The sequence below is a fragment of the Bacillus rossius genome, chromosome 10 (genome assembly GCF_032445375.1).
Source record: "Bacillus rossius redtenbacheri isolate Brsri chromosome 10, Brsri_v3, whole genome shotgun sequence".
Lineage (NCBI taxonomy): Eukaryota > Metazoa > Arthropoda > Insecta > Phasmatodea > Bacillidae > Bacillus > Bacillus rossius.
In genome coordinates this window covers 43,490,360-43,507,403 of record NC_086337.1, presented here as the reverse complement: position 1 = coordinate 43,507,403, position 17,044 = coordinate 43,490,360, and the positions used below count along the sequence as shown (strand labels likewise).

At 39.1% G+C, this 17,044-nt stretch overlaps 1 protein-coding gene across 1 annotated transcript in view; it reads left to right on the top strand.

Annotated features, from left to right (window-relative positions):
* The first annotated feature begins 10,015 nt into the window (after window positions 1-10,015).
* Window positions 10,016-17,044, top strand: part of LOC134536324 (lutropin-choriogonadotropic hormone receptor-like) — a 133,017-nt gene continuing 125,988 nt past the window's right edge. Inside the window, exon 1 of the mRNA XM_063376076.1 lies at window positions 10,016-10,523. Coding sequence (XP_063232146.1) covers window positions 10,258-10,523 — 266 coding nt within the window. The 5' untranslated portion in view covers window positions 10,016-10,257. The remainder of the gene's footprint in view (window positions 10,524-17,044) is intronic.

Genomic DNA, 17,044 nt, shown 5'->3' with positions numbered 1-17,044 from the left:
CCTCCGGTTGTATTTATACAATTTCTTTCGTGACCGCTATTGGAGGCGCGGAGTGATCAGCACGCAAAAAAAGAGAATTGTTTCGGACTTTTTTTTGTTATTTTTTATAGTTTAAACGTGGTTGCTAATTCCTCTTCCGCCGCATCGCGGCTCGTGCGAGAACAAAAGACGCGAGCCTCGCGGTTTATCGGGCGCGTCGTGACGTTCGTCGAGGCGACGGAATTTCCGAGGCTATTGCCTTTTCGTAATACGTGAAGTCGTTCGCCATAGAGTCTCGTTGTGTTGTTGGCAGCGTTGATCAAGAAAGGGAAGCCTAAGAAGTACATCAAGTTCTGTCCTCTGCCCGAACACGCCCGAATATTCATTCACCTTCGGCCAACCTCGGGTTTATTTACCTATATGTATTTATATATTTTTTTTCTGTTTATTTTAATGCAGCTATACTAACCTAACTAACCGCCCATGGTGTTTTAAAGTGTTTTAATGTAGCTGACCTAACCGACCACGTTTAATATTTGAATTCATTTTTTCCTGCGCAAAAATAAAACAAATTCCCGAGGTTGGCCGAAGGTGAATATTCGGGCGTGTGCGGGCAGGGACAGAACTTGATGTACATCTTAGGCTTCTCGATCAGAAAGGGAATAAGGACCTCCCCGTGTTCAGATTTTAAAAAAAAAGGGGGTTGGGGGTTGTCTGTAAATTCGGTTTACAGACGATAATTTTACGTGATAACGTCATAAGAAAACATTGATGAAAAATTGCAAACTTTTTAATTTTCAAATATTATTTACAGTTTTTGCAAATTTAATTTAAATAATTTGTTTAAATATAAACACGAACAATTAGTTATGGAAATAAACTGAAATCGAATCAATGTAAATAAATTGTTAATTTGAAATGACGGAATTGGACAAATAAATAAAAAAATTTTAAATCCCGGCTTTTAAAAAGCCCGCCTTAACCTGTTTGATATTATATAAGATTTTCTCGCACGGTGATTGGCCGGTTCTTGCACGCTCAACTCAGGGGGAACGTGACAATGAGTCGTGCTTTTTCGTGTGTACAGCCGGCGTTCATCGATTTATAAGACGTTATCACGTCAAAAATTTTTTAAAAAAAATTAGAGTGTGTTCTTCAGCAGTATTCGCCGGAGATCTGCATCTGACCACGGTTAACCAGAAAATTGCACGTGTTCTCACGTTGAAAATACAATCATAACACGAAACTCAGACACTAAATTTAACGGAGAATACATCAAATACAATGCCGAACTGATAAATAACTTTAATCTGTAAGATTGCAACTCTTCCGAAACATGTCCCCTCCTCTAGCTTTCCCGTATTGATTGTAACAAGTTATAAAAAAAACCCGTAGGAAGCTATTATTAATGCTTGCAATACCGAAATGTAGGATTAATAGATTATAGTCAAATCACGGCAAAAATTATTTTTAAAAAAGCCAACATTGCGGGTACTTATTCCCCTTAAGCTACTGAGCTTAGGATAGCGTAGCATAGGGCTATTATTATTATTATTCTCTCGCTATGTAGTACGGTTTATTCCGCAGCATGAGGGCTACTTATATGGATTATTATATATTCATTGTCAAAGGCAGAATTTCAGATAAAATTTAGTGAATATGAGATGAATAGTTTCTTTTGTGCATGCTCATCATTACGGTGTCAAGGGACGAGACAAAATAAAAAAAGGTTCTGCGTTGAGGTTGCCAATTGCTGCGTACTGCGGAGAATAGCACTCTCTTAGCAGGTCATTAAGGGTGACCTTCCTTGACCAACTATGCCGAAACCCCTGACGCTATGTTTTAATGCTTACATGGAAGTAGTTTTTCCACAAAACAGAGGAGTATCGAAGCTTGCCAGTCACGATATATTTCGTGGATGGATCGTGATCGATTTTACGGCGTGCAAACCGTTTTCTAAAATATAAATTTTATTTATTGTTCAATCGCCAATCATATTATTTTTACAGGTGCCGGCTGCCTTCTTTTACATACACTTAACCACGTGAAATACTTTTCTTACTTTTACTATTAAATAAAATAAAAACAATAAAAAATATATTAGTAACTAGCTGCAGTACCCGGCGTTGCCCGGGCTGAAAACAGGGTGAAGGGGACCTTTTTCGAAATCAGATGTAGTTAGTAATTTTTTGTCTTCTTAATTTGAATGTCAAGTGTGCAAAATAATTTATATCACTTTCAGATCCCGACAGACGTTGTTCTGCCAGTGTATAGTTATTTACCTGCATATATCGAAAAATTGGTGGTCTGTATGTAATCTAGACTTTATAAAGCACTATAGAAAAAAGCTTAAAAATAAGAGATTACTAATATTGAAATGACTCCATTATCTAGCTAATGCTCAGCATGAATTGCAATGCCTCATTCAGTTTTGTTTTGTAATATGTTTAAAGTAGTTACACATATACAAATCATCCATCCATATCTCTAAATATATTTATCTCTATTTACATCTATATATATATATATATATGTATCTCTCTATCTTTATTTATCTCTTTATATCTACATATATACATATATACCTCCCACTATCTCTATATCTTCTATATATAAATCTCTATATAGCGCTATACATCTAAATATCTCTTTATCTAACCCATTTCATTCTCTATACCTCACTCTATCTCAACTTATCTCTCTGTCTCTCTCAATCTCACTCTGTATATATATCACTCTATCTCTGTCTCTCTTTTATATTTAAATAAATTGTCTCATGCGTGCGCACTTAAGACAACAAAAACAGACGAAGTGCCGCTATATAATATGAAATAAACACATTTTTTTAAACGATTCGTGCTCCAACTAATGCAAAATAGTTATACCGTCTCAGAAACCTTCACGGGCATCCGCATAACAACTCACCAAAATTTAATCGCAATCGGATAAATGGTATAGGAACGCATACGGCACAAACAAACGAAAATTAAAGACATGACAAACGCATCGAACGAAAGTACGTTTAAAATTCAAGGCAACTCTATCTATTGACGAAGTTAAGAACAAAACTGTTATTAGCACCTTTATTTTGCTAGCCGCTGCGAGCTCCACTAAGCGGGCTGGTCTCATCAAGGAGAAAAATATGAATTTGCAAGACCTTACTATGTGTATGATCGTGTGGCAGACATAGAGAAATGACACTCACTCACTATTTGTATGTCTATGACCAATGATTTTTTCTGTTATAAAATGAAATTTTCACTTTTTCACTCCCTTAAGGATGGAATTTCATATTAATATGTAGTTTATGTGTTATTCTGATGTATAAGCTATATTATTGTAAAGTTTCATTAAAATACATTCAGTAGTTTTTACGTGAAAGAGTAACAAACATCCATACTTACAAACTTTCGTGTTTATAATATTAGTAGGATCATACTGAAAACAAGATGACATTTAGAGACTAGCTCACATTAAATGGAACATAATTTACAATAGCGTATTTATTAATAATAAAACACCAGTATTTCAATGTACCCACACGAATTCTGGGCTAATAACTTACTGGAAATATTGGAAACAAATAAAATATGAGAAATATAAAAGGAAAAATAATAAAATTTACGAAGTTACTCTCATGTCAACTACTGCTTATTGCATTAAGAACTAAAAACGATTAATCTTTACAGTGTATGTTTATAACAATTTAACGTGTCCAGAACTATTTTAATAACCCCACATAAATAATATGAGTTGCATAGAAACAATCCTATAACCATTTATCTCTTTCTCTCTACCTAATTTACATATTTGAAGGCCGCTTTAAAAGCTAATCTTGGTTTCCTGTCAAACTCAAACTTGTTGGCAATCAGATCATTAGTTCATTAGCGCTATCAGCTGAACACTGCGGCCAAAACTTTGTGAAATTTGGGTCTAAAAGTGTGTGAGATATAGTTACTTCCTACTCTGGGGGCGTAATCTCTCTGAAACTTCATCCAGTAGATAATATCCCCCAAGGTGTCTGAATCAAGGCATAGCTGAACAATTTATCGTTTAGTTTAAAATATTAGAACTATCTAGCTAATTATGTTTCATATCATGGACGTGACTAACAAACCGCACTAATATAACATACTGATTAAATCTGAGTCAGCTCAGACAAACGTTACTATTCCAGCTGACAAAAACTTTTTTTTCCCCCCAAAAGTAGAATGTATAGGTATCCAAGATTTTGAAAGTATTATAATAAAAGATTATATTTTACGTAGGGTAATTCACATTGAAAAAATTACCAAATACTTTAAATAAGTCCTTTAAGCCTATACGACTTTTTTGCGCTAACTTAATAAAAATACTACTTATTTATGGTTCGCTACTAAACCAACGTTAACTACGCCATTAACTACGCCATGCACTAAGAAAATCATTTTAATACGATATTTAATAAGTTTATCGCAGATCTGAGTACAATGCTGTATAATTTACAGATAACTGGATCTTCGAAACTCCGAATAATGACTTCCGAGTTTATGTTTTCCGTCGTAAACATGATAAAAATGCAGATAAAAGGAAGGCGAGTGTGTTCGATGGGCACTTTAAAAATGTCTGTAAAAGATTATTCGTGTCGAATCATCCAGTAAGAGTCAAGTAAATTCAATACTTAACAGTAAATCTGCAAAGATATCCGTAAATTTAAGAAGCTTCCTGTATAATTTGTAGTCAATGTTTTCGTTAATTTAAAGGGTAAATACTTAAGAGTGTCATCTTTAGGGAATCACTGATATGAAATTTTACCTATAACCAACGACCATATAATCACGCTTTTATTTTTGTGTGTTTCACAGGAAATAAATGCTATAGATCCATACCTCTTATTCTTGAAAACACCGATACAAATCCTTTTCAGACTTTGAGAAAACATTGCGAATCTTACCATTCTAGTTTTTTTTGTGTGTGTTTATTTGTCTGTTCCTGAGCTGCGTACTTTCGTACCTTTGGAAGGAAAAAAAATTGAACCTCTTGTTTGATAGGAATAAATGTGCGTCACTTCCGGCTTGTAGCGAAGCATGTTGAAAGTTTCAATCTCAAAAACGTGAGCGATCATATCTATACAATGCTTGGTCCATCTCGTGGGATAAGAAGAACATAAATCTGAAAAGTTTTTGCATCACCCTTGGGAAAGGGGTGGCAGGGAGGGAGAAGGGGGGCGGAAGGGAGAGAAACATAGATTCAGACAAGAATTCGACTGTCAGTAAAGGACATTTTTCAATGCACACGTTCAAAACCCATTCATGCGCATCATTACACGCTAAAAGTAATCATTAAAGAACCAGTATTTGCGAGGCTCCATATTCATTTCCAAGAGACTGAGATGAGGTTTTGAATTTTTTTTTTAACGAGGATTTTTCCCATCAATTTCTGGAAGAATTAAATATGACTTCAGTTCCTTCCTTCATCGCGTTTTGATTTAAATTACCTTTTAGTTCTACGCTAATTATGTATTATTTTGTCATCAACACTAGTCGTCTTATAGTAAATTATTATCAAGAGTAATCTGGACTTGAGTTTTGGAAGATCCGGGATTAAATCCTTGCTCTATCGCCACTAATTCAGCTTTCCACGATTTATCGAAACCACTTCAGGCAATACTGGAATGGTTTTTTACCACGTGCAATGGCCCATGCCTTTTCCAATTTCCTTGACTGTATGTATGCCTATGTCTCTAAGGACTACGTTCTGGTAACACGTTCTTTAAATGATAATGTAATGGGAAAATTTTGATTTAATACAATTCTTGGACGTACGCCATCAGTCTGTTAGTGTCTGATGACGGGAACAGATGCCAGTTCCCGAAACGTCGCAACGTTAAGTCGTCCATAATACCTCTTTAGGTTCATCATTGAGTTCATCTGTTTGACGTCAACTAATTTAGAATTATTCTCTGTGGGTTTATGTTTTTTTTCCCTTCATTTTTAAGTAGATTCCAAAGAAAAGCGACTAACTTTTCTTTTATGTCGCGAAACTCTCCGGCCGTGTGCCCTCCCCCCTCCCCCCCCCCCTCTTCCCACCGCCCTTGCGAATCCTAAAGATTTGCGTCCCTGGTTGGAGCTATGATGAGCTCCGAAGCAATAGGTTATCGGCTCGGTGCCCATTAAAAAATTGAGGCATTCCGGAGGCTGGTCTCCAAGGTGCCGCAACAGCATGGCGTCTCAGCGCACACGGCTACGAAGGACTCCTCGACTTGGAATAACCTGCGAACGCTCATTGCTGGAGAAGATATGACCTAACGTCACATCTACTGTACTCCCAAACTAAGCTTCAGCTGTCGTATCAATTATGTTTGGTTGAATATGCGGGAAATAGTGTGAAAAATAAACAGAGCATGGTTGTGTCCTTGTGAATTTTCATAAAATTTACAATGACAAATCATATTATATTAAAGTCAAGATTATAGTTTTAGGTAAAATTAAAAATATTTTCCCTAAATAAACCTTGTAAAAGTATCTAATAATATATATTTTTTTAATTTGAGTTTCATAAATTTATTTTTTTTATTCTATATTATAAATTTACTTGTTAGATTTACTTTCTTTATTTAGTTCGTAAAATGAAATATGTTTTAAAATTCTTGGAAAAAATCATCACATTAAAGTTAAGCTTATTTGAGTACTTTATGTTTATCATCTTTCCATACTTTGCAAACATTTGTGTGATCGAATTCGCCACGTCAGATAAATAATGCACATTATGTTTTGTTCAAACTGGAGACGGTAAAGTACCGGCTTTTGGCCTATCACATCTGCGGCCGTGACGTAATCCCTGCCTACCCTCTCTCTCTCTCTCTCTCTCTCTCTCTCTCTGTCGGCCCTTTCCTCAGTCTATCTTCATTTAGAAACAAACACCCCTCAACCACGTAATTTCCCCCTCCCTCCCTCCCTCAACATGATCGAACAACCAAAACAGCGGTTGCAATCGTGACGCGCGTCACGCAGCAGGGGCGCCATTCCGCTGAACTGCGTGTGCCAGTCTCTGTTGTCGCTGTGGTCAGTTGCCCCTTTCGCGAACATGTGCGGCACATGTGCGAAAACTCTCCCCTTCCCCCCCCCCCCAACTCACCCTTTAAACCTCCTTCCTTTCCCCGCCCCCGTCATTCATGCATCTCGCATGCTGCCGCCGTGATGGCTGGCTAGACGTGCGCTTCAACCGCAGAAATTTCTCCGAAGGAAGAGTCTTTTTCGATGAGAAACTTACGTGATGTGTTTCTGTAAGGCCAGACCATACGGTGTGCAGAGATTCAGAATTTAAAAAAAAAAAAAAACGCGAAAACTAACTTAACATATCCTGGTTACGAAAAGAATTTAAGAAAACGCCGAGAGGTCTGATCAGCAGTTCTATTCCAGTATTTTGTTTTTAAACTGTATTTTTAGAAGGGTGAAAATGACGCTATCTCGCTCCGTCAGTCAAATATTAAAAAAAAAAAAAAAATCAGTTTAAAATAAAGTAGTAATTGGCAAACATAATTCTGCAAGTCCACAAAAATGACATGTTCAACATATTGACGTGTTACGTAATGTAAATTTCTTCATAACAAAAATTAATTAAAAGAGAGTCTTTGTCCGTAGTTCGTGTAACGCTAAGCCTGCGAGGCCTAGAGCCGTGAAATTTGCTACGCGGATTCTCCAGGGGGTTGGAGAGAGGGGATTGGGTGTAATTTGCACCTTGGCGAGATTTTCACAAAATTGATCTTCTATTTAAATTAAAAAATTTTTATAGCAATTATCGACGTTTTTCCCGATGGCAAAGGGTATTTCATTGTTGATGCTACATTCTCTTTCGGATATTTATCCAGTTGTTCGGAAATTATTATATTGGCCATCAAAGCCGCTTCTCTGAGTCATTACCAATCTTATGAAAATGACGAATACGATAAAAAAATATATTTCTTTGCGCAAGTGTTTTAGTTGTTTTTTTAAGGATCAAAGGAATGAGCATCTTAATTCTGGTTTACGCATTCCGTCACGAATGTTTTGTTCGACTCCGGATAAAAGACACGAGAGTTTCCCCCATTATTGCTCTCACCACAGACGGTTGAACAAGTAGTAAAACTGTGTCAACCTCAGTTGGCGTAGTTGCATCTCTTTGGCTCTCGATGCGAGGGGCTCTGGGTTCAAGTCGTGGTTAAGGCATAGGTGGAAGTTATAACCGTCTGAATTCATTACAAACAAAGATATGCCAACGTCGATGAAACTGTCAAGCCAAAAAACAACTCAATGTTAATTAAAAGTCGTAAAGAACTCGCCAGAAATGTGTAACATATAACCTCGGTATTCTCATGTTGCGAATACACTTACGAAACGAAACTCAAGCACAAAATTTAACGTAGAATTTTTTAAATACGTAATGCCGAGCGCGAAAAAATATATAGGCAAATTGTATTTTCAACTACATTTATTGACGCGAATCACGTGTAGTTTCAGCACCGCCACTAGAATTCGTTGCCGGAGCAGCTACGTCGATTATTGATTCATTTAATTTGCAGACAGGAATTTTAAACTAGATATTGAAACGGCTCCGATAAAAGCGAAAAAAGACTTGAATAAAAATACTAAACCCCGGATTTGAACCTGTTTTTCGACAAGGAATTTTAATAAAATTCTGTCCATTTTGTTAAAATGTATTAAACAGTTAATACCATAAAGTTTCTCTTTGGCTTTATGAACTTCAGTTTGCACCATCCGCCCCAGATGGCAGCACCGCGGTTACACATTTCCGTTCCATGCGACTTCCGTCACATTTACGAAATTACCCCTACGTCCTACCAAATGCCGTAGGCCTATAATGAGAGCTAAGATGTTAACACACATTAAAAAAAAAAAGACTGTTTGGTCATGCGGTCGGGGGAATATCTTCTTGTGGAAAATTTCCTCTGGTTTAGGCTTCTTCCATTCGTGCATCTGCGGTCGCGTTCTGGTGTATATTTATTCACGCGTTCGCAGGCTGTGTGTTAGTACTTCAAGTGCAGTCATGCCAACCACTGCTGCATCTTAAATTTCCTGTTTCTTATAGTATTTAGAGGAGGTATTCCGAACACACAGCATCCATTTTTTTCTTCTTGTAAACAAAAAATTCAACATCAAATTTACAGATGTTGCAACGACTTATTTCTCACAAGTAGACGGCTCGAACTTCCGGATTGCCGATTTCGACGTCAATTCACGAGAACAGCAAATCTATCATTTAAAAGAGAAAACCAACTCTCAAATATTCTCGAGAAATATACCGAAACGAAAAAACCGAGGCACAACTCTACGGTATACACCCGAAATGCTGCAACCATAACCTCCAAGTCAGCGTGGCCCAGCTGTTAGATTGTCTATTTCACCGTTGATTAGAGTTGGATCTCGCTTCGAATATCTTGTTTTATTTTTTCATATTTCACTACAAACGTTAGAAAAAACTAGGGTGAAGATAATATTAAATAAGCAAAACTCTGTTATTCCAAGCACAACATAATTTTCTTTTTTTCAAACACATACCAAAGTGTAGCAATGTGTCATTTTCTACAGATTTGTTGTACACTTGTGTTTGATACCAACAGTAAAATTTTTTTTAAAATATGTTCTGTTGTTTTACGCGCGTTTTATAGGCCTAAATCCGACAGTGTTGCATGTAGTTGCATCAAATACAGAGGGAAGCAGACTTTGTGACTCGTGGTTCCTTCAGTTTTGCAGCCACACCAAGGGTATCCTATCTCAAGATGTGGTAGCTTGGCTTCTGGGTTGTAGCCGTGTCCTTGGCGAATAATTCACCGACGTTTCGGTCGACCTTGTAAGTGCCATCATCAGAGAGCAGTTAACCTACAGCTACAACCCAGAAGCCAAAGCTACTTCAGACAATGGCCGTGAAAAGCCTTGCGAACGGTATCCCACGATGTCAGTAGTGAACTTTGAAGAGCTCAATTGGTGGAGAACTGACGAGTGCATGTTTGACGTGATGCGGTGTGGGGTGGTTGGGGGGGGGGGAGGAAATACTTCATTTCACAGACGAGAGAGCCACACCCGAAGTTCCCCGAAGTTCATTCTCGCTTTTTTTTTTCAGTACCATAACAGGTGTATTTATTTGGGGGAAACCTATTACAGTATCTTTGATGTAGCTATCCTATAACCAAATCAACCGTCCACAATGTTTTAAAGTATTTACAATGTAGCTAACCTAACCTAATTGATCATTAGTTATCATGAGTTGTATATTTATTTACAATGGAAAAAAAAACCGAAGATGCACCGATGCATGATCGGACGTTCGGGCTCTCTCGGTGGGGTGTGTGGCCGCTCTGACGTGATGCGGTGTGGTCGCAGGGGCGCGCTGCGGCTGCTGGCGGCGCTGCTGGCCTGCCGCCTGGCGGCCGGCTCCGGAGGCTGCCCCTGCTACAACGGCACGGAGACGGAGCGGCTGTACGGGCTGGAGCTGGAGCCCGAGTGCCGCTGCCAGGGCCGCGAGCTGTCCCAGGTGCCCGGCGAGCTGCCCTCGTACATGCGCCGCCTGTGAGTCCTTCCCCCACCCTCACTTCTCTCACCCCACTTCAGCCCGTCATCTCACGCTGCTGTCGCTGAACATGAGTCCTCTCGCAGGGACGACTGAATTTTTGCCCCTTGGATGGGCAGCCCTTCAGGATTTTTTCTGACAGTGGTTAGTTTGTAAAGTGATCTAACCTAACCTAACCTAAACTAACCATTGTCAGAAAAATCCTGAAGGGCTGCCCATCCAAGGGGCAACAATTCAGACAACCTTTCAAAAACACCACTGTCAGAAAAATCCTGAAGGGCTGCCCTTCCAAGGGGCAACAAGTCAGACAACCTTTCAAAAACACCACTGTCAGAAAAATCCTGATGGGCTGCCCATCAAATGGGCAACAATTCAGACAACCTTTCAAAAACACCACTGTCAGAAAAATCCTGATGGGCTGCCCATCCAAGGGGCAACAATTCAGACAACCTTTCAAAAACACCACTGTCAGAAAAATCCTGATGGGCTGCCCATCCAAGGGGCAACAATTCAGACAAACTTTCAAAAACACCACTGTCAGAAAAATCCTGATGGGCTTCCCATCCAAGGGGCAACAATTCAGACAACCTTTCAAAAACACTACTGTAAGAAAAATCCTGATGGGCTGCCCTTCCAGTCGCTGTACAAACAAACCATTGCCAGAAAAATCCTGAAGGGCTGCCCATCCAAGGGGCAACAATTCAGACAACCTTTCAAAAACACCACTGTCAGAAAAATCCTGATGGGCTGCCCATTCAATGGGCAACAATTCAGACAACCTTTCAAAAACACCACTGTCATAAAAATCCTGATGGGCTGCCCATCCAAGGGGCAACAATTCAGACAACCTTTCAAAAACACCACTGTCAGAAAAATCCTGATGGGCTGCCCATCCAAAGGGCAACAATTCAGACAACCTTTCAAAAACACTACTGTAAGAAAAATCCTGATGGGCTGCCCTTCCAAGGGGCAAGTTTTCAAGATTATTTAAACACTTAAAGAGACATGTTTTCAGAAATTGGATGGGCTGCCCTTCCAGTCGCTGTACAAACAAACCATTGCCAGAAAAATCCTGAAGGGCTGCCCATCAAATTGGCAACAATTCAGCTCCTCCCTCTCGCACCTCCCCCCACGTCTCTCACGCCACCTCCTGTCATATCACAATTGTCACCCCTTACTTTACAAAAAAATGTAATTCTGGTTTATTACTGAGATAAAAAAAACGGGGATTGTTGATCTTAGTAAAAGGTTATGTGAAGATATTCACAATCACTTTTTTGTTGGATTTCAGAAGGTAATTCATCAATAAACAAAATACATATTTATTAAGTAAAAAAATTACATTTTTATTAATACTTAAAAAGCATCACAAAGCATGTTGATAAGTAAGATGCTGTTAAAAAGAGTTACTGTCAGTTTGAAATAAGTGTAACAACTTTGGTTTTTTTTTACTTTTCCACGCAGCCGAAGGAATACATCGTCTTTAAACCCCGTTGGAGTGCTGAGCAGTGTTGCCAGACGTACGAGAATTCTCGTATTTGTACGAGAATTTAGAACCTGTGTACGTTGTACGAGGTTAAGTTGGATCTCGTACGCTTTTGTACGAGAATTTTGAAGATCCCTATCACTGTTGGTTTTTTTTTACCCGGGTTCTGGTAAGATATATTAGTTTTATTGTATCATTTTGTCAAAACAGGTGTTTAACATTTATTTTGTAACTTAATACCATTAAGTGAAGTTCCTGCCCGACAGCGTTGACTTTTTTTGGCTGGCAACACATGCGACGCCGACTAAAAGATAATGTTTGTTTGTTATTAGCAGGTGCCAACCTCTATTTGTCTAGCACAGGAAATGACCCACGGTCAGAATAATGTTAAATGCACAACCCATAACTCACAATTTAGATTTTTTTTGTTTTTTAAACTAACGAAAATAAAAAAACCTGGATATTTTTTACGAAAAAAATAATGCAAAAAGTGAATGGCAGGAATAATTGTATTGTTGTGAAAATTGTTGTTTATAATGTTTTACTTATGTAATCATAGGATTGTGAAAATTGTTTAGTTTAGATTTGTTAGGCTTGTAACTCAAATGTCAAGTATATAAAAATGTTGTAGAAACACATATAACTTTTGCTTTTACAATACCATTGTGTACGAGATTTTGTGTGTGTCGTACGAGAATTTTCGCTCCTTGGTACGAGACATTGACATTGACAATCTGGCAACACTGGTGCTGAGCCAATAGTCGTGAACCAGAGGTCGTACTCTGCTGTCTTACGCCCGTCTGTCTCTGGGTGGTTTATCGCAATTACCCAGACAGTCAGCAACAGCTTATTGAACGTTGTGTAAACCTAACTGCCTTTCTAATATAAATTGGCTGGCTCGTAAAAAAAAACCTTTTACCATGTTTAGTGACTCATTTGGAGTATCTACTTGTAAGTGACATGTATTTGAGAAAAAAATTCTAGCTTATGGAAACGGTCGCCACGTTTCCAGTTTTAACCCCGTGGACAATCGAGGGTGGTGGGAAGCGAGTAATTCAAACAAAATTAATTTTTTTAAATATATTTTTGTTTAGTGACTTATTGATGGATACCGGAAACAATGCAAGTTATTTCTAAGTTTGCATTTGTATCCTGTCTCTGTGTTTTCCTAGTTCTTTACTTTCCTGTTTTGTTTTATGTTGTCTCGTCTTTCATTACTTTTGGCCCATCGTTCGGCAATGGAAAAAGATAATGTTCAAGTTCCCAAAGCTAGTTTCTTCATCATTGCCATTAATTATGGAAAAAAAAAAAACGATGTCCACAAAATAAACTGACACTGTTTTTTTTTTTTTTTTTTAAAAATAGGGTAGGCTGTGTCGGAACTCGGCCGCATATTTTCATATTCAAAACGTCGTGTAAATGAGAATTCCCTTCCCCCCCCCCCCAAATAAACAGTAGTTAGTTCCATTCAACGTTTTTAAAATTTTAATATCAATATCATTTCTGTTAAAGTCTCAACATATACCAGGCCGCTACTGAACACTATCAGTAATGCCTGCACTCGTTTCTAAATTGACCAACGAACTTCGGCTACGGGTTCATCACAACTAAATATATTTAAAACATGTATACGACTTATGGTCTAAAGTGCTGCCCAAGACTGGTATGCGTCTGTGAATATTGAGCTATTCGAAAATTATATTGTAAATAATATAGAAAGGCTTGATATAAGCTTTTGGACATACGCCATTGCTAAGCACATGTATGTCTGTAGAAGAAAACTACAAAAAACACAAATGAAAAAACACAAATTAAGCAAAAAAATTCTGTTGTCAGGATATAAACACCACACAATACTCCACAACAGGAATATGGTCAAAAAACAAAGAAAAACAAAGAAAAATGGACTAATAGAACGAAAAAAAACTCCCACAAATGATGAGAGCACAAAAATCATCAATTGCAGGGTTGTTTTTTTCGTTCTGTTAGTCCATTTTTCTTTGTTTTTCTTTGTTTGTTGACCATATTCCTGTTGTGGAGTATTGTGTGGTGTTTATATCCTGACAACAGCAATTTTTTGCTTAATTTGTGTTTTTGCCATTTGTGTTTTTTGTAGTTTTCTTCTACAGACACACATGTGCTTAGCAATAGCGTATGTCCAAAAGCTTACATCAAGTCATGCACTCCCATTGCACAAATCTTTCACAGATAATAATAAAGAAAGGATTTAAGACGGAACGCTGAGCGTCTGGATTATGTTTAACCTAATGAAGTTCTAAAACCACCGCGAATTTTGTCGCTGTAGGAAAAATCATTTCATTTAAATAATTGGGGAAAGTCACGCGGGGGAAAAAATTAAAAATAAAGGTAATGCCCTCAAATATTTCAATGTAAGCGCTGAACTTAATCCAGACGCTTAGTGTTCAATCTTAAATACTTTCTTATCTACAATAAACAAGTTGTTCAGCTCCAACTTCAAAGACGTTTGTCTGTTGAATTCCTATTCATCCTCGATTAGACTAAGCCCGGTTTATATTCTATAACATTTCAAAATCTATCTTATTTTCTTTACATGCCACTTTTCAAATCGTCTTCCTGATTTATAAGTCGTATTCAAGTATAAACCACGCCTAGCACCATGTATATATATAATAGTATGTTGGTATGTATGTATTAAATTGATAAACTCCGACACCATTCGACCGATCACCATGAAATCTGACACATCGACGTGTTTTTTTTTCATAGGGAAGGTTTTTAAGCTATCCATTTTTTTTGTAACTCGCCGCTAGATGGCGCTGCAGCGCATCAACTTCTAAACCGTTCAACCGATCGCAGAAAATCATAGGTCTTAGACATACAAACAGCAATTGTGTGTCGTTTCTCTATGGCCACCACACTGTCATTATAGGGGTATCCATTTAGCTCAGCCCGGGCAACGTCGGGTACTGGCAGCTAGTAACTTATAAATGAACGGAATGAATGAATTATAGTCCAAAGTATCGATGACATCGGGGTAGTGATGACGAGAAAACGAGGCATTGGCGGAACGCGTGGGGTGGTGGGGGAGAAAAGGTAAACGGGAGCACCCCGATGAAACCCTCCTGCTCACGCGTCCTGACCTCGCTGGGAATCAAAAATCTTGGATTGCGGAACCTTTAGATGAAAACGCGGTTACTTTCCCAGGAATCCCAGTAAACAAACCCCGCTCCGTTTCAAGGAATGGGGGGCTGGGGGGGGGGGGGGTTGCGAGGGACTTAGCACCCGAGAGGAGGGCTTAATCTGGACTTTCCGCAGACGCTCTCGGGGTTTCATTACGCCCGGTTCCATTCGGAGCCGAATTACTCCTTCGGGCCTTGCTCTAATCGCGAGCTGCCGCTGGAATAACACGGCCCATTTAACCTTCTCCCCCCCCCCCCCCCACTAAACCCTGAAGAACCACCGGGATATATGAAGAGAGAGGTAGGTGAGCCCAGAACATTTTTTTTTGTTTTGTTTTCCCAGGGGCGTCTCAGGCTTCAAGGGGCCCTCACACTGGCAAAAATTTCGTTCAATATTTTGCGCAAAATTGTTGAGCTCATTCTTGTACAACAATATTGAATGGTCTGGACCCCTCACACTACGCAAAAATACTGCGCAATATTTTGTCAGCCCCTTCACACGGCAATCTCGTGCTATAAAATATTGACGGGTCCGCAAAACTTTTCTAAACTTTCAGAAAACTTTTGAACACTCCACAAAATATTGAACACCCCTTTTTTTTGCGCAATATATTTGCTCACACTCTCAATATTTTTGTACAAACACGACACCTTCAAAATATTGAGTAAAATTTTTGCCAGTGTGAGGGCTCCTTAAGCCTATGCATCCAGTCAAGCATCTTGTGCACTTTTTTTTCGATTAAAAACTATGTTTAGTTGGGCTCACGTAAATACGTGCATGGACGCGGGGAGAGCCAGCCTGGGCAAAGTCAAGCGGGGCGGATAATTTGCATGCACCAAGTGTAGGAGAATGCAGGAGACAGATGAAGTGTAGGTCGGGGCAGAAAAGTCTACCGTGCGGGGCTTGGGGTGGCGCTTGGGACGTTAGGTCATCTTTCATATTGTGACCAGTTTCTGGGTTTTAAATAACCAGAGACGCAAGCGCCCCTGGCGGCGGGTGGCTGCACTCACCGCCAACCCCAGCTACCGGCAGCACCTAACAGCCAAGGGGAAGAAAGGAAGAAAGGAAGAGGCAAAAACGACTGCAAACCAGGCACTAAAATGAAAAATGTTTCACTGCGTGTACGCCCTCCAGAGTCCTTGACGAAAATCGAACATACCCGCTATCTCGTGCAACTTCGTGGGCGGAATAATAAAAACACAATATAGGACTATTTTTTTTCCTTCATTTTATCGATTTCCTGGAGTTTTAAACGTCACCGTAACAACCCAGTGGTGGACGCATAGGGAAGGATTAGGGGGGATATATATCCCCCTCCCTTTTATGAAGTTATGAAAAAAAAAAAAAAAAAGGGGGATCTCGGTGAAGGTAGTATGTTATTTTGGGTGATTGATGCAAAATGAGCTGTTACAACACCTGAAATCATAAACTAAAATAATTGTAGTGATGCAAATTCGTGCTGAGAAAGACAATGTAACTTTCCATACATCTTGTTGGTGAAGCAAGTTTTTTTAATACAAATATTTTTTTTTCTTATCCCCTCCCATTTTTTTCCCCCCGCCACTGGCCTAACCCAACCTACCTTCAATTTAAGTTTCGATCACATATATGAGCAAAAACCCAACCTCGCGAAAAAAAAAAATAAGATAAAAGTACCGTATGTGTGAGCAGGTAGGTGGGGCCCTTTAAAAAAAAAATAATTTAAGATGGTGGAGACCAAACTCCCCCCCCCCCTCCCCCTCTTGAACGATGTGTTCCGGACTTAGACGAGCTGCGTCCTGGTTCCGACGACGAGGTAAACGCGTTACGGACGGATTCAACCCCTCCCCCCCCCCCTCCCCCCCACACACAAAACTTCCCTATCCTGTTCCG